The 26664-nt window shown below is 46.4% G+C and overlaps 2 protein-coding genes across 2 annotated transcripts in view; one reads left to right on the plus strand and one right to left on the minus strand.

Moving 5' to 3' along the window:
• The first annotated feature begins 11989 nt into the window (after nucleotides 1-11989).
• Nucleotides 11990-26664, plus strand: part of LOC123370462 — a 43029-nt gene continuing 28354 nt past the window's right edge. Inside the window, exon 1 of the mRNA XM_045017054.1 lies at nucleotides 11990-12105. Coding sequence (XP_044872989.1) covers nucleotides 12030-12105 — 76 coding nt within the window. The 5' untranslated portion in view covers nucleotides 11990-12029. The remainder of the gene's footprint in view (nucleotides 12106-26664) is intronic.
• The window catches only part of LOC123370463 (serine/threonine-protein phosphatase 6 regulatory subunit 3-like), a 62317-nt gene continuing 59126 nt past the window's right edge, over nucleotides 23474-26664 (minus strand). Inside the window, exon 8 of the mRNA XM_045017056.1 lies at nucleotides 23474-23576. Within this exon, the coding sequence (XP_044872991.1) occupies nucleotides 23510-23576 (67 nt within the window). The 3' untranslated portion in view covers nucleotides 23474-23509. The remainder of the gene's footprint in view (nucleotides 23577-26664) is intronic.

Here is a 26664-nt window from a genome sequence, read left to right on the forward strand (position 1 = left end):
GGTGCCTGGAGCCGCCGCTGCTGGCAGAGTTGCTGCTATTGATGTCCCTATTTTATATTTTCTGGCCTGGGCAAATTCAGATTATACATGGACCTATGAGAGCCCAACAAATGAAGACCGCCAAGGAGATATCCTGACTCAGTGATCAAATTGTGCCTTGACCAGTCCCCCTTCCTGGGGAGCACAAACCCCATCTCCTCCATTGGTGGACTTTCTGCCCTGGCCTCCTGTATCCTCATCTGTAAAAGGGGTATAATCATGACTCAGTGATCAAATTGTGCCTTGACCAGTCCCCCTTCCTGGGGAGCACAAACCCCATCTCCTCCATTGGTGGACTTTCTGCCCTGGCCTCCTGTATCCTCATCTGTAAAAGGGGTATAATCATGACTCAGTGATCAAATTGTGCCTTGACCAGTCCCCCTTCCTGGGGAGCACAAACCCCATCTCCTCCATTGGTGGACTTTCTGCCCTGGCCTCCTGTATCCTCATCTGTAAAAGGGGTATAATCATGTTTCCCCTCTTTTGTAAAGAGCTTTAATATCTGTAAATGTAAAGCACTACACAAGTCCAGAAATATATATAAATATAAAATCATATTTATTATTATTAGCCATAGCCCAACACTAGATTTTTTCTGGAGGTCTTGTTTTCTGCCTCTGACAGACAGCGGGTTTTGTTTTCGTCAAGATAGATTTGGGTTTGGGCTAATAATGGAGGTGTCTGAGGAGCAAGGGGTTTAATCATAGTCCTCGCATTCTCTTAGCCACAGACTCCTCTCTTTGCCTTACCCCTGTGAAGTAATTTGGTGGCAGTGCAGAATCAGTCCCCTCCACTCCCTGTTCAGTTCAGCATGTTTAATCTGTGCAGTACTTTGCACTTGCTCTGTGCAAAATAAAGCCTAGCGGCTCAAGGCACATAAAAAGTGTGCATACACTATTTCTTGTTAGTTACTTTGCTTAATAATCATACTGATTAGTTTCCAGAAATTTTTACTTCACTGTCAGAAACACTTTCTCACTCATTTAGCTAAGCTTCCTGAAGTTTCTGCTCAATGTTAATGAGGCTGTCTGTTTTGAAGTTTCCATATTGGAGTTTGCACCTAAAGATATAAAATCTGCGTGGTATAAAAACTGGGCCAAGTTACCTGAAGAAAACCATGTCATAAAAACTCACATTGGTGAAAATGGTTTATGTTTTTCTACAAGTAAAATAAAATTGACTCCAAATGCAACTGACAGAGGGAGAAGGATCAGATGTGAGGTTATTAATCCAACAACTCACTCCCGTATAGACAGAGCCTTTGAATTGAACCTCAGAGGTGAGCAGAACTGCTTAATTCCTAAAATCAGATTCTACTTGCCTTTCTCGTGTTGAATATTCCCATTGATTTCAACAGCACTGTGTGTGGAGTAAGGCACTAGTTAACATGAGGGAAAGTATCAGAATCTGGCACTAAGTATATTTGAATCTATATATCAGCATGAAGGTAGATTTTACTGCCTTGGGAAGTTCAGTTCCAAACCCTAGTCCACCTTCTGCTCTCAGTGCTATGCCCTGAATTATCCATGTTCACTTTCTTATAGTACAGATCTCAAAGCTTGGCAAAGAAAAGGGCTTGTCAGTTTCTATTTTTAATCACTAAAATTGAGAGGTGACATCCCAAAATATTCCTGCTAAAAACTGGCTTGTTTAAAAGGTTTCAGAAGATAAATGAAACAGCAAGTTATTTATATGCTGCAGTCACATGTGCTCTGTGAGTGAATATGAAATCACAGAGCTGTATTGACTAACAGGGGAGGAGAACATATTGATAAGGATGCCATGGAGTAGGACAAATTTTACATTGTGTGCTTTCCCATTGATATGTTAATTACCCCATTACAAATGTATGCTTGATATTATAGGTAACATGGTATTTGCTTTCCCCTTTAAAGATTTCTCAACTAGCTGTGAACGAATACCTACTCTGACGGTAAATCAGAACCACACAAAGCCATCAACAAATGAGTATTATACCTAAAACTGAGATGAAACTGCAGAGCCCCATCTCATAACAATGGCCCTATTCACCCCCTTTTCCTCTTCAGTCACAGGGATGGAAAGCCTACTGGGTGAAGTGAGAGAAGACAATCATTCTCTCCTCCATGCCCTTGAAGGTCTATCTGTGGGATCAGGGATTCATTTGCTTGGAAGGGGCATGGCTGGAGAGGCTGTGCCTTGTTATGCTATCAAATCTATGTATTGAGAACTGACACAAAAATTAACACTGATCAGTAATACTTTGCATCAGCCCTCTTCATGCTTTGGAAACTCCTTGAGGGTAGCAGTGGGGGATTTTGGGGTCCATGGCAGGCAAGGCAGCTGGAGAGGCCCATGGGGACCAGAGAAGGAACATGACCAGACAAGGCTTCCTCATGGGATGGACCCAGACTCCAGTACAATCATGAGATATAGGATTTGGGGACCTAAACCCCTGTTTATTTATGTAAGCTTAATAGGCAATAGTCACACGTGAACAGAAAAATTATGACATGTAAAAATGACAACTTGAGCAGCAAAACATATCCTAACATACAGCAAATATGAAGGTCCCTGCTTCTGAGGCCTTATCATTATGTAGGCTTATTTATAATCCTGTTTCATGACAACTGTATCCTTTTTAGGCCCCAATCAAATGGTTCTCAACCCATAGCCCAATCAGCACACAGCTGCAGCCCATGTAACATCCTCAGGGCCATACAGATAGTATTGGATGCAGCCCACAATGTTAAATAGGTTGAGAATCACTGCCCTAGCCCTTCTAGTCAAGAGACGGCTAAGACAGAGTGCAGTACTAGCAACTCAAAGGCTGGTTAGGATGTGACATTTCACTGTTTTATATAGGAATACAGATGACATCTACATTTCCTGGTTTAAGGGGAAATATCTCACTGACGAAGGAATAGAAAATGCTGAGTCTGAGGGTGGTTTTATTTTCTCCGTGACATTTAAAGCTGAAGAACAAAATAAAGAATGCAAGGTCAGATGTGAGGCTGAAACTGAAGATGGACCACTAGAAGAAACACACATTTTAAAACTTGGATAATCTCCATACAGTGAAGAAGGTGGACATCAAACAGCAACTCTATCCCTGACTTTCTAGGATTCAATGAACAGTTACTCTGTTCCTTTTAAACTTCTAACCAGAATGACAGTTATTATGAGACAGCATACACATGCCATGGACAAGTAGGGATGGGAGAACTGGTTCAGATATAATTAAAAATGATCTGAACCTCTGCCCAAAATCCAGACCCAGAAAGAGAGAAAATTGGGAAAGAAATTTGATACACTGGTGGAGGGTGGCAGCAAAAATCTCAAGTTCATCTCTCAGCTGGGATCCAGGAACGTACCATTTGTTGGACCTCCATGGTCCTCATCCTGACAGACGTCTCAAATAAAGCTGGTTGGAATTCCTCTCTCCCCCTCCCTGCCCCCCTTTGCTGGAAAACGTTGACTAAAAAAACCTCTATCTTGTTTTTGTCAAAAAGCTAAAATATTTGGCCAAAATCCAGAATTGAAATACTTTGGGATTTGGCCAAATATTTCAGTTCTGAAATGCTGCTAGAGTGCTTTATGGGAGCTGCAGTTTGGGTGCTTCATGCCCCCATTCTCCTCTATAGGCAAGGCTCACTGGTTGGACTACACCGGGGAGGGGAGGCAGTGCACCATGGCACTCCCATGGCAGCAGTGTATAATGCGAATGGAAGTATGGCTGGAGAATCTGACCCAGAATGAAAAATGGGAACACAAAGCACCTGAGCTACAACTCCCAGGTGCCATCAAGATGGCATTTCAGAATATAAGTATTTTGTTTTTTTGCTAAAATATTTCAGTTTTCAGATGTTCTTTTGACAATATATTTATAAATAAATAAAACCTAAGTTTCTGCACAGAAAGCAGACACTTTTTGTGAAAAATGTTTTGCAAACACACAGTTTTCCATTTAAAAAAGAGTTTCAACACAAACTCTTTGACTAGCCCTAGTCCTGACTGACCAAGAAGAGCACACCAGCTAATACCACTATCTGAATTAGGTTCAGCTGCATCCAGATTGATGGCTGGAGTTACTATTATCCTTCCCAGCCACCCTGTTGTCTCATTTTTCCTTATTTTGTCTCTTTCCTTTCTCTTTTTTTGCCTTAGAATCATAGAAGATCAGGGTTGGAAGGGACCTTAGTAGGTCATCTAGTCCAACCCCCTGCTCAAAGCAGGGCCAACACCAACTAAATCATCCAGCCAGGGCTTTGTCAAGCCGGGCCTTAAAAACCCCTAAGGAAGGAGATTTCACCACCCCCTAGGTAACCCATTCCAGTGCTTCACCGCCCTCCTAGTGAAAAAGTTTTCCCTAATATCCAACCTAAGCCTCCCTCAAAAGTTTGGCTTAGGTACATAAGGCATTATATTTTACAACACTGCTGCAATAAGAAAAGGCAAGCTAAAATCAACACCTTAACACATGCAGAAGAGTTTGCCAGGTCACAATAAGATTGTGTTGTGCCTGTAACTTCCTAGCAGCTAATTTGCAAGTGGGAAAGACAGAAATTGCAGCTTTTGTTTGTGTCTTTTGCCTTCCTCAGATGTGACTTGTTTTGTCTGAAAAGGAACAGACCTCAGCTGCTCAGGGGTATTTATAATGGATTCTCCCCCCCCCCTTGTTTTTTTAGAAATTTAGTATAAACTAAATAGATTAGCAAGAGATTTCTTTGTTGTTGTTGTTGTGTGTTTATGCAGTACCTACCACAATAGGGTCCTGGTCCATGACTGAGGGTCCTAGCAACACAAATAATATAAAAGACACCGTACAGCAAACATAAAAGAAATAAGGGAGGTTGTTAAAATGGAAGTGTTACTTTTTAAGTTTCAAATGCTTTAACATGTGCAATTAATAAGCTATTAAAATGTACTTATTAGCTGGATGTTGCAATGGGAGTTTGTCTGCAGTAGCAGATGCAAACCCAGAACCACAATTAATTGTTTAATGCTGAATAAGTGAAGAAGGGTTTTGAAACAACACTGTCTCTCCTGGGCCCAAAACACCTCTCTTATCCATACAACACATCCAACATTCTCACTAAAAAACATACAAATGTCATTCATAGACCAAGAAATAGCCCAGCTGCAATAAAACAGAGGGTTGGAAAATAACATTGCAAATAAGCTGAATTTCAGAAAAGGAATTTAATTAGCAATTTTTAAAGCAGTTTGTATTTTTTTAAAAAGAGCATTTTCTTTTGTTACCACACTTTATATATCTAGGTTCAATTTTTCCTCATGCTGCATATTTGTTATTTTTACTGAAAGTGTTTCTGAGCAAGGACTTTGTCTTCTCACTGTAAAACATTTAGTGGTGCACAAATATTGAAGTCAATGTGTTAATGCTTTGGAAACTTGGAAATACATTTACTTTCTCTTCAGCATTCACTTAGATTGCAGTCTGGATAATAACAGTGAGGGTCTTTATATGTCTAAAATATGTAAATACGTAACAGTATTGTTACAGAGCTCTTACCTCCTCCTCTGGTGATGCAGCTCCTGCCTCAGTTTCCATTTTCTGTAGCAGTGGTTTGGCCCTCAAACCAAAACTGAGCTTCACCCTTCTGAGGTAGCAAAGTTCCAATAACAAACAGCCAGCCTGGTCACAAAAATCCAGCAAAACAAGCCACCTCCCTGTACTGGAAACCCTGACCCCTGATAGGAAGCAAATGCTAACCCTAGGCTTTCCACAAGCCCTGCTTCAGTACACAAGTCACCTTCTTCATCTCAAAGGCACTTGCTAAACAAAGCCCCTCCAGTCCTCAAACAAAAAATAAAACCCACCAGCCCTATTCTCCTCTCTTTTGGCACACACTTTCTCTGACACACCTTTAGTTGCTGCCCAAGCTCCTTCTAGAGAAACCCACGAGATGGGCCTGCTGTTTTCTAAGTCTTTTACTGCTCTGAGGGAAGGCTCCTTTCTTAGCACTCCAGGCACTTCTTCCCAGAATGCCTTGCTACAGCCGACAATTCCCATGGTCCTCTCTAGAAAGCCTTGGTTCTGGGCTGATCTGGGACTAGCACTCTGCTGGGCCTGGAGCAAACAATGTTATAAGCATAAGTAGCGTTTCTTATGTTTTAGAATGGGTTATTTCGGACATTTTAACAAGTGTACAAATCACTGTCAGAGACTTTTTATTTAAGGATCTATTAATCACATTTTTGTATGTGATGGGATATTACCATGTGGGTGATTGCCTCTGTAAAGGGTATTGGGGCCAGCCCTGCCTGTGCCATAATCAGTTGCCTCCCAACCTGAGAAGGTGGGGTGGGGACTAATGAGGCCAGGTGAGAGCTTGATGAACACCTGGATGTCAGATGGTATGTTTACCCTGCACGTTATAGGTACCTGGACACTGTGAAAAAAGACTCATGACAGCAAGTCTGAGAGCCGGGGCCAACTGACTTGGGCTCATAGGGCTAAAAATAGCAGTGCAGATGTTTGGGCTCTGGCTGGAGACTGGGCTCTGGCAGAGGGGGCAGCGTTTGTTCAATGGGGGCTCCGTGCAAAGTTCAATTCTGGGGCTCCTACCTCTGTGGAGGACACCATTTTGTTGAGCACAGCTCTGCACAGTGTGATCTCCCATGCATTGTATGTGTGAGGTCACACTGCATGGAGGACACCATTTTGCTCAACAAAATGGCATCCTCTGCACAGGTAGGACAGGTTCGGGCTCCACGATAGCTGTATTTGTCACCATGGACAAGTAACTGAGTCACCATGTCAGGCAGTCCCCTGAAGTTACATGGGATGTAGGTGTCTAATACAGCCACTGCAGAGGGTCTTGGAGCCCAATTGCAGCCTGAGTCTGACTATCTACATGGCTAATTTTAGCCCTGTAGCACAAGCCCCAGAGCTTGTCAGTTGACCTGGGCTCAGTGACTCGCTGCTGAGGGTTTATTTTTACAATGTAAACATATCCTAAGCCTGGGCTCTGACTCAGGTTTGAGCCCAAGTCCCCCTTCCATCCACACACAAATCGGTCTGATCTGGGTCAGCAAGCTCTCTGGATTCAAGTCCTGCTAAGGGGTAGGTCAGAGCCCAAGTCCCATTGTGACTTCAGTCTAAGCCCTGTCATTTTGCAATATGGACACAGTTCAAGCTACGGAACCAAACCAGTCTGCATAGTGCAGTATGGACACATTAGCATGGCAATGAGACCTGAATCCAGAAATTGTAAATCCAGGTTTACAATGCAGTGTGAATCCTCAAGTATGGGCTTCAAAACACCAGAGCCACAAGCCTGGATCCCATTGACACAGATTTACAATGTAGTGTAGACATAGCCTATAAGGGCTGAGAGAACTAAATGTATGTCTATGCTCAGGGGCGGCTCTATGTATTTTGCTGCCCCAAGCACGGCAGGCAGGCGGCTTTCGGCGGGAGGTCCGCTGGTATCGCGGATTTGGCGGCATGCCTGTGGGAGGTCCACTGGTCCCGCGCCTTCGGCGTCCCCGCTGCAGAATTGCCACTGAAGCCGTGGGACCGGCGGACCTCCCTCAGGCATGCCACCGAAGGCAGCCTGACTACTGCCCTCATGGTGACTGGCAGGCCGCCCCCGGCAGCTTCCTGCCCCAGGCACACACTTGGTGCGCTGGTGCCTGGAGCTGCCCCGGCTATGCTGCACCCCGCGGCAGTGAGTCTGAGAGCCTAAGTCTACAGACTCAAGCTTGCGCCACAGTGCTAAAAATAGCTATGTAGACATTCCCACTCGGACTCTGAAACTCATCCCTCTCTCCCTGAGTTTCAGAGCCTGAGCGGGAATATCTACATGGCTATTTTTAGTGCCATAGCATGAGCCTGAATCTGTAGACTCAGGATGTGAGTGAGATTCACTGCTTTAGGATTGTTTTGTTTGTTTTGCAGTGTAGATAGATGTACCCTCAGAGAGAGGAATTATAAGAAGCAGTCAGTCTCCTATGGAAAGTCCTGAAGTAGGATCTGCAGGAAGTAGGGAACTCTAGTGACTGGTACACTGTCAGAGGGACTCCAAGGAAGACAGCCTGGAAGTCAGTGCTCTAACAAAGTAGAGAAAAACTTAAAGATAGCCCAAAAGGAGCTGAGAAATTGGGATGAGGACATCCCTGGGAGGGTGGGTGGTGGTGGTGGAAGAACCTTTTGTTTGTTTGGACATGTAGTTGGACTTGTTACCCCAGAAGAGGTTAAATTTAAGTTTCTTGTCCAGAAGGCTAAGCCAGTTTGTCTATCCCAACCCATTAGGTGAAGGCAGAGGGGTCCCACCTTTGGAGGAAACTGAGGTAAGGAGCATATGGAGTGCCATATTTTACCAAAAAGGAGTGTAGTGGGGTGGCTATGAGCCTCATTACACCACTCAAGACATGTTGTTTCTGGGGATTTTCTTAAGATGAAAGAAAATTCTATCTTTACTTGTGTTTACAAACCCAGCCCTGTCTATCAGACATATTAACAGTGAAAAAGAAACAAAATTCAAATGGGATGGGTTTTTTGTGGCCGAGTGGACTATCAGTATTTTGCCAAGGTTTTTAAATAGTACCTCTTTCTTTCAATTTGTGAGGGTGAGACCAAAGCAGCAATTTGTGGCACCTCTAAAATGAAGTTATGGTAAAATAAATATCATAATCAAATTAATAATTCAGTTATTGAGCAAATGAATAAACTGAAATCATGAATTAAGTATTTTTTTGGTATGTTGGATCTACCACATCAAGTTTTGGAGCTTTCCTCATGATACGGGATTTTTTATAGGTGCAGAGAAGCCTGTTTTTAAAAGGTTTTTCTCTCTTGGCATGGTGACTCATGGTTATTCGGATGGGGGGATGGGAAAGGAGGGGAATTCCCTCCTTTTTTAGTTTTCCATGACTAAGGTTTTCTTTTCAGTTTCAAGTTGCTTCAACGCTTTCCCCATTAATGTTAATGGTCCACCCTTCTCTTTTCTGGATTGCACAATGCTAAGTACTTGTGGCTAGTCTTGTCTGGTTGGGGAGGTGGCCCCTGTGTATCTGATTGTTTCACACCTCTGCAGTGAAGTGTAGCTGAATGTTGCAGCACAAATTATGAGCACAGGTTTATATACACAAATACATAAACTCATAACCAATGTTTGTATACATATCTCATAATAACCAACAGGTTCAGCATGTTACAAATTTTCATAAGAGACCTTGCTTGACATATTTTAACATAGTAATATTGTATACAACCAGTTGATTCAATTGCACATTCTGTGGGATTCTGGCCCTCAGATCTCCCTTTGGAGTGTCTAGACCCTAAGTGTCACAAATGAAGAAATATCAAAACAAAACAACCCCTTCCCCCCAGCCCTGTAGTATTTCTTCCATCAGCCACTGCAGTCAAGTGGACTAAGCAGTTTTCCTGTTTGATTAAACCTCTGCCTTGAGAAAATGGATTTTTCCAATTGCAAAATCCAGATTTGCTATAAAGTCCATAGCAGCTCCCATTCCACCAGCATTGCCAGGGTGTGCATACATTCTATAAGAAAACAAAAGGCCTTTTCAGCTTTAACAGAAATGGTACTCACAATACTGTTGCCAGCCATTCTAGGGATTCTCCTTGGTTCTGCAGTTATGTCACAGTCACAGTGTACAGCTCATCTAAGGTTTCTTCTAGATGCTACAAGAGCATTCCAGTTCTGGTTAGCCCATCGATGCTCTCTTACACACTCCAAAATGATGGGGGCTAATTTAGCTACAACGAGTCAGGAAAAAGATCTTGGAGTCATCATGGATAGTTCTCTGAAGATGTCCACGCAGTGTACAGAGGCGGTCAAAAAAGCAAACAGGATGTTAGGAATCATTAAAAAGGGGATAGAGAATAAGACTGAGAATATATTATTGCCCTTATATAAATCCATGGTACGCCCACATCTCGAATACTGTGTACAGATGTGGTCTCCTCACCTCCAAAAAGATATTCTAGCACTAGAAAAGGTTCAGAAAAAGGCAACTAAAATGATTAGGGGTTTGGAGAGGGTCCCATATGAGGAAAGATTAAAGAGGCTAGGACTCTTCAGCTTGGAAAAGAGGAGACTAAGGGGGGATATGATAGAGGTATATAAAATCATGAGTGATGTTGAAAAAGTGGATAAGAAAAAGTTATTTACTTATTCCCATAATACAAGAACTAGGGGTCACCAAATAAAATTAATAGGCAGCAGGTTTAAAACAAATAAAAGGAAGTTCTTCTTCACGCAGCGCACAGTCAACTTGTGGAACTCCTTACCTGAGGAGGTTGTGAAAGCTAGGACTATAACAGTGCTTAAAAGAGAACTGGATAAATTCATGGTGGTTAAGTCCATAAATGGCTATTAGCCAGGATGGGTAAAGAATGGTGTCCCTAGCCTCTGTTCGTCAGAGGATGGAGATGGATGGCAGGAGAGAGATCACTTGATCATTGCCTGTTTAGGTTCACTCCCTCTGGGGCACCTGGCATTGGCCACTGTCGGTAGACAGATACTGGGCTAGATGGACCTTTGGTCTGACCCAGTACGGCCATTCTTATGTTCTTATGTTCAAAAGGAGCTTTCTCCTCTCTCTCAGTTTGAAAGGAACTTTCTCCTCTCTTCTGCCCCCTTCAAACAGGTAGGCAGGGTCTGGTTGTAGAAACTCCAGCACAGAGCCCTATGTCCCCACTTGCCGCTTCATGTACCTTGGATGCCTCCCTGCAGATGCAGTTTCTGTACACACTTTCTTACCAGTGACTTTTATTATAGCAGCAACATAATGCAGTCATCACACTCACTTAGCTGAAACACAATCAATAACACACCCTTCATGGGCTACTGGAATTGTGACTACAACTCTGAGCTTTAGGACTATTATCATTCATCTGAGGAAACAGACAGAAACTGAGGGGAAAAAATTGGAACACATCTTATTTCTACAGGAGAGGTGGGGAAAGAGATTTCCAGGGGGGCAGTGACCTCTCATGTCTCCTCTTAGCTACAGGGCTGCTGCTTCTGTCTTCCTCCAGCAGTGTAGGGGAGCACTAAGCGATAGGCATTATACACAGGACATTTTAAAATTGCAATGCATTTTGGCTTTGGTAAAAATTCTAAGACTAACAGTAGTAAACATTGGTTTCACACTTTAATCTATTTACAAACCATTGCCATGTAAATATCAGGGACAAATGATAATCACCACAACAGTGAGCTTTGTTTAGAGAAACCTTATACAGGAATATAATAATCAGTTTTCTCCCCCAACTGGGTGCAACCACCGTTCTCCTCACACTACCGAGGACATGTTGTTGCTGGTAATCTCACCAAATGGAGTTGAAACTTCTGATTTACACGTATTTCTTCAACCGGTGAGTCTATGGAATGTTAATATTCAAGAATAACGGACAGGTGTGCTGGGTTTTTTTTTTGCAGGTGAGCGTATTTAGAGTATTGCATAAATGGTAACTAAATACCTATTTGTCATATGTCTAATTTGCTGGGTATGTAATTGGTGTATTATTTTTCCCTAACAACCTCCCACATTTTTTAAGCCATTTCTCTAGTTTTGGACTATTTTTCCTCTCCCAGAGAGAGGCTATCAGTAGCCTAGCAGCTACAAGATTCCTTCATTTCTCTTTGGGTGACCCTTTCTGTCAGGCTTTACACTTTTATAGGGGTAGGGATTTGGGGGATGGGGTGGGGAGGTGGAAGCTGGTTGATCATGGCTTTTAAAAACAAACATTTCCCAGCTTTTAGTGTTTGGGTGAGGGACACACGAACGCAAAGTCAGACGATGACTGGTGTTTCCTTGTACAAAGTACAAGCCATGCAGCCTGCGCGCTCCTACCCCGTCCCCAGGCTACAGGCGCCGCGCCTTCTTGGGGCTAAGGATACCAGAGAGAGAAAGTAAAAGCGAAACAAGGTCCCTTTGCCAATCGGACTGCCAGAGCTCAGATCCGGCGCAGACCGAGCAGAGCGACCACCGCCCCCTGGCTGGATCGGCCGCGGGCCATGGCGTGGGCAGGGGGCTCCGCTGGGCAGCGGTGCCTGCCGCTCCTGGCTCTCGGCGGCCTGCTCCAGCTGGCAGGTGAACAAGGCTCAGCCCGGGGCGGCCGGGAGGGAGATCCGCGGGCCACGGCGATAAGAGTTGCGGGCGGCCCCGGTACAGAGTCGGGCCAAGCTGCGGGTGCCCCATGGCAAAGGGGGACGGGGGGGCGCAGCGTCCCTGGCGTCCTGAGCCTGCGGAGGCACCAGGAGCCGCGGGACTGGGCGGGGCGCTGGTCCCACCCGCGCACACCCTGGAGCCGGGTGGGATGGGGAGGGTTTGAGGGGCTCCCCCCTCTCGTTGCAGGGGTCAGTTTGCCTGGCCCAGCTGGTGTCTGGTTTAGTTCTGTAACTGCTCCGTGTTCCGATTCCCTGGCTGGGCCAGGTGTACCGACACATTTCGAAACCCTCCCGTTTTGCAACCAGTTGCAGTTTCTGCCGCACAACGTAAGCATCTGGGCTCCTGCTCAGGACTTGCTCCCGCCTGATCCATGGGGTTGCAAATCAGGCGGGACAGGGTTTGTGGTACACTGGCGATTTGCAGCGCTGGAAAGCCTCCACCAGCGCTGCAATTAGTAAGTGGCCACACCTGCAGGGCACTTCCAGCGCTGCAACTCCCTGGCTGCAGCGCTGGCCGTATACCTCACTCGGCATGGGGAATAAGGATTCCAGCGCTGGTCATCAAGTGTGGCCACACACCAGCGCTGTGATTGGCCTCCAGGGTATAAGGTGTATCCCAGAATGCTTTTATAAATTACTCTCTTTGTTTTGTTATGCAGCCTCTCTTTGTTTTGTTGTGAACGAGCTCCGGATCGGAGCGCCGAACAGAGCTCCTGTTTGCTGTGATCATCTGTACCTGGCTGTAAACAATCAAATGAGAGGCAGGGAGAGTGAATGAAACAGAACCGATCGGAGCTCCGTTGAACTGCTAATCTAAAACAAACACTGATCACAGCAAACACCACAGGGAGTGAGTGAAACAGCGGGGGGGGGGGGGAGTCCGTGTTGGAGGCAGGCTGTATGCAATTAAGAGTTAAGACTAAGGGCTCATGAACATTTTGTGATTTTTCCAATCCAGGAAGCTAACACACAACACTGTTGGCTCCAAAAATCCACTCTATCTTCCCCGCTCCCTGTCACAGTACACCACCCTCCACCCCCCTCTTTTGAAAAGCACGTTGTTGCACTTGAATGCTGGGATAGCTGCCCATAATGCAGCACTCCCAACAGCGCTGCTAATACTGCAAATGTGGCCACACACCAGCGCTGGTAGCTGTGAGTGTGGCCACACACCAGCGCTGCTCCTACACAGCTGGATGACCAGCGCTGCAAACCGTAAGTGTAGCCATACCCTCACATTCTGCTTCCTCCTGGCTAATGTGCCAAATTGACCTATTGCAGGGTTCTGGGGGTTTCTGCATTTTAATTTTATTTTAAATGAAGTGTTTTAAGCATGTTAAAAAACTTATACTTTATATACAACAATAGTTTAGTTATATATTATAGCCATAAAAAGAGACCTTCTAAAAATATTAAAATGTATTACTGGCATGTGAAACCTTGAATCAGAGAGACTAAATGAAGACTCGGCACAGCTCTTCTGAAAGGTTGCTGAACCCTGATCTTTTGGATGCTTGAGGCATGCTCTTTCACTTTTTTATGTGTGAATACGTGAATAGGGAGGTAAGGTTTGTGGGTACAGAGCACTCCCCTGACCCCAAGGTAATAACCAGAGTGGTCCCATTCATTTTTTCCACTGGCTTCCTCCTTGATTATTTCCAATGACTTGGCTGCCTATGCCCCTGTCACTGGTCCGGGGATGGTTATGCATGTGTCACTGGTCCAGGGATGGTTGCAAATCTGGAGAGATGGGGTTTGTGGTCGAAAACGCTCATGATTTGCTTCCTCCTGGCTAATGTGCCAAATTGACCTATTGGATGATTGAGGTGCGCTCTTTCACTGTTTTGTGTGTGAATACGTGAAAAGGGGAGGTAAGGTTTGTGGGTACAGAGCACGCCCCAGACCCCAAGGTGATAACCAGAGTGGCCCCATTCATTTTTTCCACTGGCTTCCTCCTTGATTATTTCCAGTGACTTGGCTGCCTATGCACCTGTCCAGGGATGGTTATGCATGTGTCACTGGTCCAGGGATGGCTGTGCACCTGTCACTGGTCCAGGGATGGTTGCAAATCTGGAGGGATGGGGTTTGTGGTCGAAAACGCTCACGATTTGCTTCCTCCTGGCTAATGTGCCAAATTGACCTATTGGATGAGTGAGGTGCATGCTTTCACTGTTTTGTGTGTGAATACGTGAAAAGGGAGGTAAGGTTTGGGGGTACAGAGGACGCCCCTGACCCCAAGGTGATAACCAGAATGGCCCCTTTCATTTTTTCCACTGGCTTCCTCCTTGATTATTTCCAGTGACTTGGCTGCCTATGCACCTGTCACTGGTCCAGGGATGGTTGCAAATCTGGAGGGATGGGGTTTGTGGTCGAAAACGCTCACGATTTGCTTCCTCCTGGCTAATGTGCCAAATTGACCTATTGTATGAGTGAGGCGCACTCTTTCACTCGTTTGTGTGTGTGTGACATTATTGATATAAACTGGGACCATGTAGAACATGGTTTGCAACCAAGGTCTTGTAGTGGCACCAAATCTTAGGTAAAGGTGGTCATATACGGTGGCTAAGACCAGGTTATGGGTTGGTGTTTATGATTATGCTGTCTGTATCATTTTGTAGTTGAAGTTATAAGTATTGGCTCTGTACTGTCTGTATTTTGTATTTGTGCTCTGCTTCTGGGTGACACCGCAGACAAGTTGGTGTTAGCTCTGATAAGTTCCCTTGATGGCCTATTAAGGACCATCAGCTACACAATCGACCCATGGAGAGAAGGCAGATACGCCTTGTAACTGAGCAAAGTATGCAGGGACTTGCCCATGTGACTCTAGACTCCATTTTGCTGTAATGTTCCACAGTAAGGACAAAGAGTTTCTTACACCTGGAAAAGCCTATATAAGGCTAATGCCTCATCTCCATCTTGTCTTCAGTCCTGCTTCTTACCTCTGGAGGGATTTTGCTAGGAAATGAAGCTCTACACAAGGGACTAGTGATCCATCCCAGCGGGGGATGTTCTCCAGAGACTTGATTTGAACCTGCAGTTTACTCCATCACTGTTACAAGCCTGAACTAAGAACTTTGTCATTACTCTATGTAATTGATTCCATTTAACCAATTCTAGCTCTCATCTCTACCTTTTTCCCTTTATGAATAAACCTTTAGATTTTATATTCTAAAGGATTGGCAACAGCGTGATTTGTGGGTAAGATCAGATGTGTATATTGACCTGGGGCTTGGTCCTTTGGGATCGAGAGAACCGTTTTCTTTTATTGGGGTGTTGGTTTTCATAACCATTCATCCCAGGACGAGTGGGTCTGGTGGTGATACTGGGAGACTGGAGTGTCTAAGGACATTGTTTGTGTGACTTGTGTTACCCAGTGTGGTGAAACCAAAGTCCTTTTTGTCTGGCTGGTTTGGGTTGCCTTAGAGGTGGAAAACCCCCAGCCGAGGGCTGTAACTGCCCTGTTTGAGCAATTTGTCCTGAACTGGCACTCTCACTTTGGTACCGCCAGAACTGCCTCGTCACAGTGTGAATAAGTGAAAAGGGAGGTAAGGTTTGGGGGTACAGAGGACGCCCCTGACCCCAAGGTGGTAACCAGAGTGGCCCCATTCATTTTTTCCACTGGCTTCCTCCTTGATTATTTCCAATGACTTGGCTCCCTATGCCCCTGTCACTGGTCCGGGGATGGTTGTGCCCCTGTCACTGGTCCGGGGATGGTTGTGCCCCTGTCACTGGTCCGGGGATGGTTGTGCCCCTGTCACTGGTCCGGGGATGGTTGCAAATCTGGAGGAATGGGCTTTGCGGTCAAAAACGCTCACGATCTGCTTCCTCCTGGCTAATGTGCCAAATTGACCTATTGGATGAGTGAGGCACGCTCTTTCACTCGTTTGTGTGTGAGTACGTGAAAAGGGAGGTAAGGTTTGGGGGTATACCTAAATGCACTCCCCTTCCCCACTCCCAGCCCTATGCATGCTGGCTTGGGAATATCACTACTGTAGTGTCAGCTTTTAAGAGAGCTTCACATGCAGAGCCGTAACTGGGGATTTTTGGCACACAAGGCAAGGAACAGAGGCAGCATGTCTGGCTCTTCCCTATTGGAGGGAAGGATCCACCAACGAATTTCTGCAAAAGAGCCGTATGTGCCGCCCCTCTCCGTTGAAGACAACCAGCGGCACTTCGGCAATGAGTACCACAGTCCCTCTCAGAGGGAAGGACTTGCTGCCGAATTGCAGCTGAAGGAGAGACTTTCTGAGCCCCTCACTTTCCGTGCCCGAGGCAAGTGCCTCACTCTCCTTGCCCTCATTACGGCAATAGTCACATGCACCACTTCTAGTATTACAGTAAGTTAAAACAAGCTACAGTACATTGGGACATTAATGCTCTATTACAGAGTTTGCAGTAGCATATTAAAAGCTATAACACTGAACAGACTAGTTAGGGCCGGCTTTAGGAAGTTTGGGGCCCACCCAATTCAAACATTTTCGGCGGGGCCCCAGCAGGGATGACTTTAAAAAAAAAAGGAAAAAAAGGTGGGAAAAAAAAAGCCTTTCCTTTCTTAGCAACCGGTTCCCTATAAAAAGTTCTGATTTAAGGGATGTGCCAGAATATGTATTTCTGGTACCAATAGGGTTACTATATTTCCAGATTTAAAAATTCCTCCCGGACAGCAATTTAAGAACCAAAAAGTCTGACATGTCTGGGAAAATATGGCTGTATGTTAACACTACCTACAGTTCTTTTTTAAAAAGATGGGACTGAACTAGAAATGAACTCCGCTTCACATGTGTGGGTCCCCGCCACTCCCTGGGAGTGTGCTAGGGTGACCAGATGTCCCGATTTTATAGAGACAGTCCCAATCTTGGGGTCTTTTTCTTATATAGGATCCTATTAACCTCCACCCCATCCTGATTTTTCACACTTGATGTCTGGTCACCCTAGGGTGTGCACATGGGTACCAGCTGCTCTCTTCTCCCATCATTGAAGCAGGTGTGCAGGTTTACTGCCCAGGGAATTGCAGGGCACCAGTGGACATGGGGCTGGCTGCAGGCAGGGCAAGGGGTGCAGCAATGGCTGGAGACAGGGGTGTGTGGGGTGGGGTGGGCTGGCTGGCTTCAAGCAGGGCCATAGGGGGATGTGGCATAGATTGGCAGTGCTGAAGACAGAGGAGTGCAGGAATGGCTGGCTTCAGGCAGGGGGGGTGCAGCAGGGGTTGGCTGGAGACAGGGCACGGGGTGCAGGTACAGGGGGTACAGCCCACCCGGTATGGTAAGTGCTCCCTCCCCCTCCTCCCTCCCCCACCAGGGTAGCAGCAGCCACCTGGGGCTCCCCTGCTTCCACAGCCCTGGCCATGTACACAGCTGCCGGAGCCCTGGGGGAGCGGCTGGGCTCCAGTGGCTATTTAAAGGGCTGGGGCGATAGAAGCAACGGGAGCCACAGACTTTTTAAGTAGCCCACAGATCCCAAACAGCCCTACCCCATGGCTCCAGCAGTGTGGCAGTGGTGGCAATTTAAAGGGCCCCCAGGCCCTTTAAATTGTCCCCTGGAGAAGCCGGGCCACCCCGGTACAGTGCACTGACTCTTGCCAATACACCGAACCGGGGCTTGGGCGCGGGACCCTCTTAGGGGCAGGGCCCGATTCAGGGGAATTGGTTGAATTAGCCTAAAGCCGGCCCTGCCAGTATATCCAGGACATTAGTAGCACACTTTTCCCCCACCAATACCTAGTAGTTGCACTGTCATCTCCCATAGCTACTTAGGTTGCAGCTTTATTGTTAAACCTAAATTGGGAAGAAAGACGACTGATTCAGAACTTCTTTAATGGTTACTTTATCGCTAAAGGGTGTAGTGGGGTGTAGACTTGGAGAGAGGAAGGTTTCTATGATGTAGGCAAGATCAAGTATTTTATCCAAAACCAGAATACGAATGGCGCTGGTCTTCTTGGTGTCTGACCTTGAGCTATTGTCAAAAGTTTGAGGGTGACTCGTCTCCTTCCTCATATTTTGGTTGAGGATTCTATTGATAAAGGGATTGGCCTCAAATACCTGGTTGTAGGACTCTGCAACGGTGTAGTTTTCATCTTGGATTGCCTGGTCCTAATTATAGTAAAGCATGCACTTTAGTCTTTGTAATTATATGTTATAACTCTGTTGCTTTTTATGAAGGCAGGAGTAAAAGAAAAGTAGCTGCAATATTTTCATACTAAACTAACGCTGAAAATGTACATAATTTCAATCAGACTCCTAATCTTAATTTTTGCTTAATTTTCTTATGGATTTATTTATTATGGTGGGAAACTGCTATAGGGAAGTACACTTCTCCTATATAGGTCATAAGGATCCTATCTGTCTGAAACTGGCTGCTCTTTCTTTCTTTGATCTGCAGAGTGACTGATGCTTTTCAGACATCAGTTGTGGGTACAGAAGGGTTTCATTGCATCTTCTCTCTTGGCACCAGCTACTGTTCTCCGTTCTTGTTGTATTGATAGTGGGTGTGTGTGTCTCTCCTTTCTTTAAAATCATATATGCTAGGGACAGTCTTGTCCTCTTCTCCTCTCCTGATGTCAGTGTAGATGCAGGCGGTGCAAAATGTACTACAGTCATATAGTATCTCAAATGCAAAGCTACATTTCAATGATCTGAGGTTTGAAGAACAATGTGGAACTAGCTGTTTTACGGGATGTCTCGATTTCATTCCTGTAGTAACATAACTGGTGATAGGAAAGCAGGGAGAGAGAGGTGTGTGCTCTGCAAGGCTGCTGGCCACGGGGCCAATGGGTGTGGGTGGGCTGGGTAGGATCGCGGGAGTCACATCTCAGGGATCTGCCCCGCTACCCAGCACTGCTCCAGCTATGAGCTGTCTCCACTGCCTGGGACCTGTGGGGCCCCACCTGCCTCCCCGGGGGAAGAGCCACCTGGGACTGGTGCAGAGGCTGGGCCAGACTCAGCCACTCACAGCGAACAGTTGGGGAGGGGGGAGGCTCAGCTGGGTCCTGAGAGAGCCTGGCCCGGGTAGGCTCTGCTCCTGCTCCAGCCTGGCTGCTTCCACCACTCCCAAGAGGCCAGAGTTATCCTGCCCCAGGACCAGTTCTGGCTGCGCTGCCATCTCAGCCTCGCAGCCACAGTCACCTCCCATCAGGGCCGGCTACTGTGGCTGGGGGCTAGGGTTTGGGAGAGTAGGTCTCTAGGGGTCTGGGGAGGTGCTGGACACTGGGGGGGTGGGGAGATCTATGTGTTGGGGGGCCTGTCAGTGGGGGAGATCTGTGTGTGTGTGTGGGTGCTGGGAAGTGTGGGGGGTCTGTGCGGGTCACTGCAGTTGTGGTGGTGGGGGGCACTGGACAGTGAGGGGATCTGTAGGGGGGCTCTGGGTGGGAAGGTGTGGGGCACTGTGCAGTTGTGGGAGGGCTGTGGGGGGTCTTCAGCTGGGGGGCACTGGTCAGTGAGAGGATCTGTGGGGGGGTTCTGAGTGGGTGGGGGAGTGATCTGGGAGTGCACTGGGCAGGGGGGTTTGTGGGGGTCTCTGGATGGTGCAGCACTGGGTGAAGGGAGTCAGAGGGGTTCAGGGCAGGGGATTTGTGGGGGTCTCTGGGTGGTGTGGCACTGGGCATAGGGAGTCGGAGGGGTGCTGGGCAGGGGGTTTGTGGGGGTCTCTGGGTGGTGTGGCACTGCGCGTAGGGAGCCAGAGCGGTGGTGTGGCACTGCGCGTAGAGAGCCAGAGGGGTGCTGGGCAGGGGGTAGCATGGTGCAGCATGGGCCCACCCCCAAGGGGAAGAAGCACAATGGCAGTGCAGGGCTGGGCTGGACAGCGTGGGTCTGGCAGCTCCTGGTTTGTAAACAGTGCCCTTGTACTGGGCTGGGTGGAGTGGGGCTGTCCCTGCCGTGCCATGACTCATATCCCATTGCCCCAAGTCAGCCCCTCGCTCTGAGGACTCTGCCCCCATGCCTCATGTCCCCATTTCCCCCATGGGGACCCACAAATATGTTTAGCACTGGGCCCACAACAGGTTAATCCGGCCCTGTTTGGGGTGCAGGCTCTGGGATGGAGTTGGGGGTGCAGGAGGGTTGCAGGCTATGGGGAGTTTGAGTGACAGGTGCAGGCTCTGACCTGGGGCAGGGGATTCGGGTACAGGAGGGGGTACAGACATGTGGGCTCTGGGAGGGAGTTACCAAATCAGCACGTTGTATAAGAGAAAGGAGCTGCAGGGATTTCATATAGACATAGAAAATGATAGAAGACACTTTTACCGGTACATAGTCAAAATGTGAGAGGCAGAGTTTGAGGGAGGAAGGGAGGGGGCGTCTGTACAATATTTCCCCGCATTCAGTCTCCTGGCTGGAGCAGTAACAGCCCCGCAGCACTTGTATAGGATAGAGAGGAGCCGCGCTGTCTACGCTTTGACAGTGTAGGAATCGGGCTGCCTGTGCCTTTAAGACCCAGCCCCAGGAACCCGCCCCCTGCTCCAGGGCTGACACGGGGCACAACTGAAAACAGCCTGTGCCCCCCCCCCACAACCCCGACACCCCCAGATCTGTGAGCCCAGCAGGTGGCTCATCCCGAGGGGCCACTGTCCCCCCCACTACCCCCTCCCTAAACGGGGGTTTTGTCCCCGCACAGGGTCTGGCAGCGTCTCCCCCCTGGGCTTAACCGCGGCTACCACCCCCGATTTTTCCCCTTCAGCCTCTCTCCTGCTGCTGCCTACAGCAGCTTGAACCCTTCTGGCCAGTAAATTTGTGTCCCCCGCTCAGACCCTGGCAGCCCCCCCGCTGCGATTTGCCCCCTTGAGCATTTTAAACGCCCCCAAAGAGCAGGCAGCAAATCGTGAGTAGAAGTGAGGGCAGAGAGAGGGCAGTGGCGACAGCGGAGGTTACTGGGCATGCTCAGTTCGGCTGCGCATGCTCAGTGCAGCCAAAGTAGCGAATCGGGAGCGGTTCATGTTTCTGTCGGTACACCGGCCTCCCCAAAGCTCCCTCGCCTCTGTTTGCCAATCCGATCTGGCCTCTCCCTGTGGCTCAAGGGTTACCCTGCGCCTGGCTCTTTGTTTAAACCGGACTTTAATATTTAACTCGCAAAGGGCCATTCGTTTAAAAGGTCACAACTGGAGGCTGAGCCCGGTGCGGAGGTGGCGATAGTGAGTCAGTGACAGTCCCCACTCTGACTGGTACCAGGGTGCTTCTTTTCACTGCTTATTAATTAGTGTTATGCTCTCATGACAAGAGATTGAGCGGTAAGTCTAACGTAATTAGATCTCAGGCCACTACCAGCCTAAATCCCCCCCTGTATTTTCAACGAGGTAGCCGCTGCTGTGCTTCCTGTTCTATACCCTAGGATTGTGTAGTTTGCTGTGTGCTATTAGGCAGTTGTGGTTAACCACACAGTTGGCTACATGGTGAGCAAAGTGATTCCCCTCTAGGGTGACCAGATGTCTGGTTTCAGAGGGACAGTCCCAATTTTTTGGTCTTTTTCTTATATACTCTCCTATTACGCCCCACTCCCCCGCCGATTTTTCACACTTGCTGTCTGGTCACCCTATTTGCCTCTATCAGTAATTTGTACAATCAGCTGTTCTTTAAATTGCTGCCAGAGCCCCAGGGCTCCCAGCCACTGCTACTGCTACCATGGGGCTCCAGCGGTGATTTAAAGGGCCAGGGGCTCTCAGCCCCCACTACCCTTTAAATCAGTGCCGGAGCTTTGGGCCAGCACTGGCAGTGGCCGGGAGCCCCAGGCCCTTTAAATCACCACTGGGCTGCACTGAAGGGCTGGCTGGGGGAGTCTGGCCCTGTCCCTGTCCCCGTCCTTTCCAATTGAGCTGCCCCCCCTCCACCTTGTTCAGGACCCTGGCCACTCTGCATACGGGTAAGTCTCTTAACTGATTCCAGGGGTGAAAGTAATTTATCCTCCCACCTAACTCAAAGCTGAAGTTGGTTCCTTGTTCAAGGCTCTCAATTCTTTATTCAAAGGCTACTTAAAAAAAATTCAATGTAAATTTACATTTTTAGAAATTTCACCAAAATAAAGGATATATAGAATAAAACAAAGGAAAGTTTTGTAGCAATATAGACCCAAGCAAGACCCCCAAACCTACATAGTATAATTGTTTCTTAATTAATAAGTAACTGAAATTTCAGGAAATATAAATGACAAAATACTTGGGTTGCTAGACCATGCTGAAGCCTGTGCCAGAAACCCAAATACAAGCCCTTCAGGCAGGGCCAGCTCCAGGCACCAGCTCAGCAAGCAGGTGGTTGGGGTGGCCAAGGGGAAGGGGTGGCGTGTCGGGCTCTTCGGCGGTGGGTCCCTTGGTCCCTCTCGGAGGGAAGGACCAGCCGCCAAATTGCCGCCAAAGAAGAAAGCAGCACGGTGGAGCTGCCGCTGATTGCGATCACGGCTTTTTTTTTCCCCCGCCGCCTGGGGCAGCAAAAACCCTGGAGCTAGCCCTGCCTTCAGGGACTCTGGGTATGTACTGTTGTTGCTAACCCCTGCTGAAAGCCATGCCAACATGTCTACACTTCACTGTTAGCCATATTAGCTAGATTAAAGCTACCACAGGTACGCTTACATGTGCTATAATCACATTTTTCATTTGCAGTGCAGACATACCCTGCATGACCACTAAAAATAGGCTTGTAAAAGGATGCCAGCTATTCCTGTTGGACCAGATCCTTAGGGCTGGTTATGCAGTAGCCATGGATGGGGTAACCCCTCACTGCCATATAAACTGGGATTTATCCCACAACAGTTGGCTCAGTGCAGGAACATCTCACCCCTTCTTCACAGGTGCAAGTTGGGGAATTGTTTGGGAAGGGAAGAGGAGCTCACATAAATCAACTTTTTGCCTCTCTAATGAGCTCCCAATATCCCGGTCCCTCTCCATTACTTGGGCTGCAGTATTGCACAGCCACCTGCTGTGGTATAGAAGATGGGACCAAGATCCCTGTATTCTAAATATTTTTCTTTTTCTTTTGTTTTGTAATATCCTTCTACTTCTCCACCTCTTCACCTCCTCTGGTTGCCAGCTCCCTTTCAGTGCTGTCAGCTGAAAGACCTGCATTGGGGAGAACATTCCTTTTAAAGTTCCTTTGGAGGCAGTGGGAAGAGAGAAGAAACCAACACACTATCACATACATAATGGCGCTATAAATATGCATTGCCTTGCTGATATCCTACTTCCACCAGTACCAGCAGGGTGCAGGAATCATTCTGCCTCTGGGTAGGGGTGCGGATGAATTAATTGGCCACCCATTAGGGAGGAGTTTCCCCCTCCACATCTGCTGAAGTTGCCTCCATAACTGTACTGTGTAGTTGGGCTGCATAGGTATGGTGGGTTCCTCACTGCTTCAGGATTCTGCAGTAACAATTAAATTCTTGAGACCACCATCAGACCTCCTATGATCTGTGCAGGTCCTGTCAATGCAATGAGTACAGTAAGAAAGTGACACAACCTCCACTCTATTGTCTGGTAACCTTCCTCAGGATCAGCATATGCCATCTCTTGTCATCTCTCCACTCTATGGAGTGTTATACAAGGCTTCCCCAAGGTCCTGATATGTGAGCAGTCAAACTGCCTGATCTCAAGAAGTTGAAAATCAACAACACTGAGCCAAATGTGAATACACAAGACTTAGGTGGAGATCACCAATTTGAGAGACTGATGTCGCAGTTCTCTATATTATTTGGTGATGCTGCATTACATCATCCTGTGTGTACAGAATGCAGCAAATATAGACTGCAGCAAATAGAGACAAGAACAGAAATGTACCTGAATAGAAACAGTGTCCCCAAGCAGGCCCATAGGCAGCCAAGCAAAAAATGTGTATATTGAGACACCCTTTCTATTACTGTTGTCATTTAGACTTGCCCAAGATTGAGATCATTATGGGGATACTGGAGTTCTTCCCTGGCTATTTTGAAACAGCTTGTGGAATTCTGAGACATTTCCAAAGATAGATTCTTGCATGAAATCTATCTGTATTTATTATTCATCTGTCTCCTCAAAGGGAAGGGAGAATTTTTTATTTCAGACGGTGGGGGAAGCTCCCAGGGAGAGGCAGTTCTAAGATTTGATTTTGACAAATAGGGAGGAACTGGTTGAGAATTTGAAATTGGAAGGCAGATTGGGTGAAAGTGATCATGAAATGATAGAGTTCATGATTGTAAGGAATGGTAGGAGGGAAGACAGCAGAAAAAAGATAATGGATTTTCAGAAGACAGACTTTGGCAAACTCTGGGAGTTGGTAGGTAGGATCCCATGGGAAACAAGTCTAAGGGAAAAACAGTTTGAAAAATTGCCAACTCCCTCAAATAGACATTATTTAGGGTGCATGAGCAAACCATCACACTGCATAGGAAAGATAGGAAGTAAGACCACCCTGGCTTAACCAGGACAACTTCATTAGCCTCAAAAAAATAAAAAAGGATTGCTAAAAAAAGTGGAAACTAGGTCAAATTACATAGGATGAATAAAAAACAAAACAAAACATACAACACAAGCATGTAGGGATAAACTTAGAAAGACCACGGCACCAAATTAGATTAAACTAGGTAGAGACATAAAGGGTAACAAGAAAACATTCTACAAATACATTAGAAGCAAGAGGAAGACCAGGCACAGGGTAAACCCATTACTCACTGAGTGGGAAAGACAACAACAAAAAATGTGGAAATGCTAAATGCTTTTTTTGTTTCAGTTTTCACCAGAAAGGTTAGTAGCAATTGGTCATCTAACATAGTAAATGCCAGTGAAAATGAGGTATGATCTGAGGGTAAAATAGGGAAAGAACAAGTTAAAAAATACTTAGACAAGTTACATGTTTTCAAGTCAGCAAGGCCTGATGAAATACATCCTAGAATACTCACGGAGCTGCCTGAGAAGATATCAGAGACATTAGTGATTATCTTTGAACACTTATGGAAGATGGGAGAAATTCCAGAGAGCTAAAAGAGGGCAAATATAGTGACAATCTATAAAAATAGGAATAAGGACTACAGGAATTACAGATCAGTCATCTTAACTTCAGTACCCAGCAAGATAATGGAGCAAATAATCAAGCAATGAATTTGGAAATACCTAGAAGATAACTAAATAACAGTCAATATGGATTTGGCAAGAACAAATCAAACCAATCGAATTGTTTTTTTTGACAGGGTAACAAGCCTTGCGGATGGTGGAAAGTGGTAGATGTGATATATCTTGACTTTAGTAAGGCTTTTGATACTGTCTCACAAGACCTTCTGATAAACAAACTAGGGAAATATAGCCTAGATGGAGCTATTATAAGGTGGGTGCATAACTGGCAGGAAAACCATTCCTAGAGAATAGTTATCAAGGTTCTCCATCATGCTGGAAGGGCATATTGAGTGGGGTCCTGAAAGGATCGGTTCTTGGTCCAGTTCTGTTCAATATCTTCATCAATGATTTAGATAATGGCATAGAGAGTACACTTATAAGTTTGTGGACAATATCAAGCTCGGAGGGGTTGCAAGTGCTTTGGAGGATAGGATTAAAATTCAAAATGATCTGGACAAAGTTGAAAAATGGTCTGAAGTAAATAGGATGAAATTCAATAAGGACAAATGCAAAGTACTCCTAGGGTGACCAGATGTCCCGATTTTATAGGGACAGTCCTGATTTTTGAGTCTTTTTCTTATATAGGCTCCTGTTACCCCTCACCCCCATCCTGATTTTTCACATTTGCCGTCTGGTCACCCTAAGTACTCCATTTAGGAAGGAACTATCAGTTGCACACATATAAAATGGGAAATGTCTGCCTAGGAAGGAGTACTGCCAAAGGGATCTGGGGGGTCATAATGGATCACAAGTTAAATATGAGTCAACAGTGTAACACTTGCGAAAAAGAAAAGCAAACATCATTCTGGGATGTGTTAGCTGGAGTGTTGTAAGCAAGACACAAGAAGTAATTCTTCTGCTCTACTCTGTGCTGATTAGGCCTCAACTGGAGTATTGTGTCCAGTTCTGGGTGCCACATTTCAGGAAAAATGTGGACATAATGGAGAAAGTCCAGAGGAGAGCAACAAAAATGATTAAAGGCCTAAAAAACATGACCTATGAAGAAAGATTGAAAAACTTGAGTATCAGAGGGGTAGCCGTGTTAGTCTGGATCTGTAAAAGCAGCAAAGAATTCTGTGGCACCTTATAGACTAACATATTGGAGCATGAGCTTTCGTGGGTGAATACCCACTTCATCGGATGCACCACTTGCATCTGACGAAGTGGGTATTCACCCACGAAAGCTCATGCTCCAATACGTCTGTTAGTCTATAAGGGGCCACAGAACTCTTTGCTTTTTGAAAAACTTGAGTTTTTGTAGTCTGGAGAAGACAAGATTGAGGGGGGCATGATAAGTTTTCAAGTATATAAAAGGTGGTTACAAGGATGAGGGTGAAAATTTGTTCTCCTTAACCTCTAGGATAAGATAAGAAGCAATGGGCTTAAATTGAGGTTAAGGGAGGTTTAGGTTGGACATTGTGGAAA

This window comes from Mauremys mutica, chromosome 4, assembly GCF_020497125.1.
Source record: "Mauremys mutica isolate MM-2020 ecotype Southern chromosome 4, ASM2049712v1, whole genome shotgun sequence".
Classification (NCBI taxonomy): Eukaryota; Metazoa; Chordata; order Testudines; family Geoemydidae; genus Mauremys; species Mauremys mutica.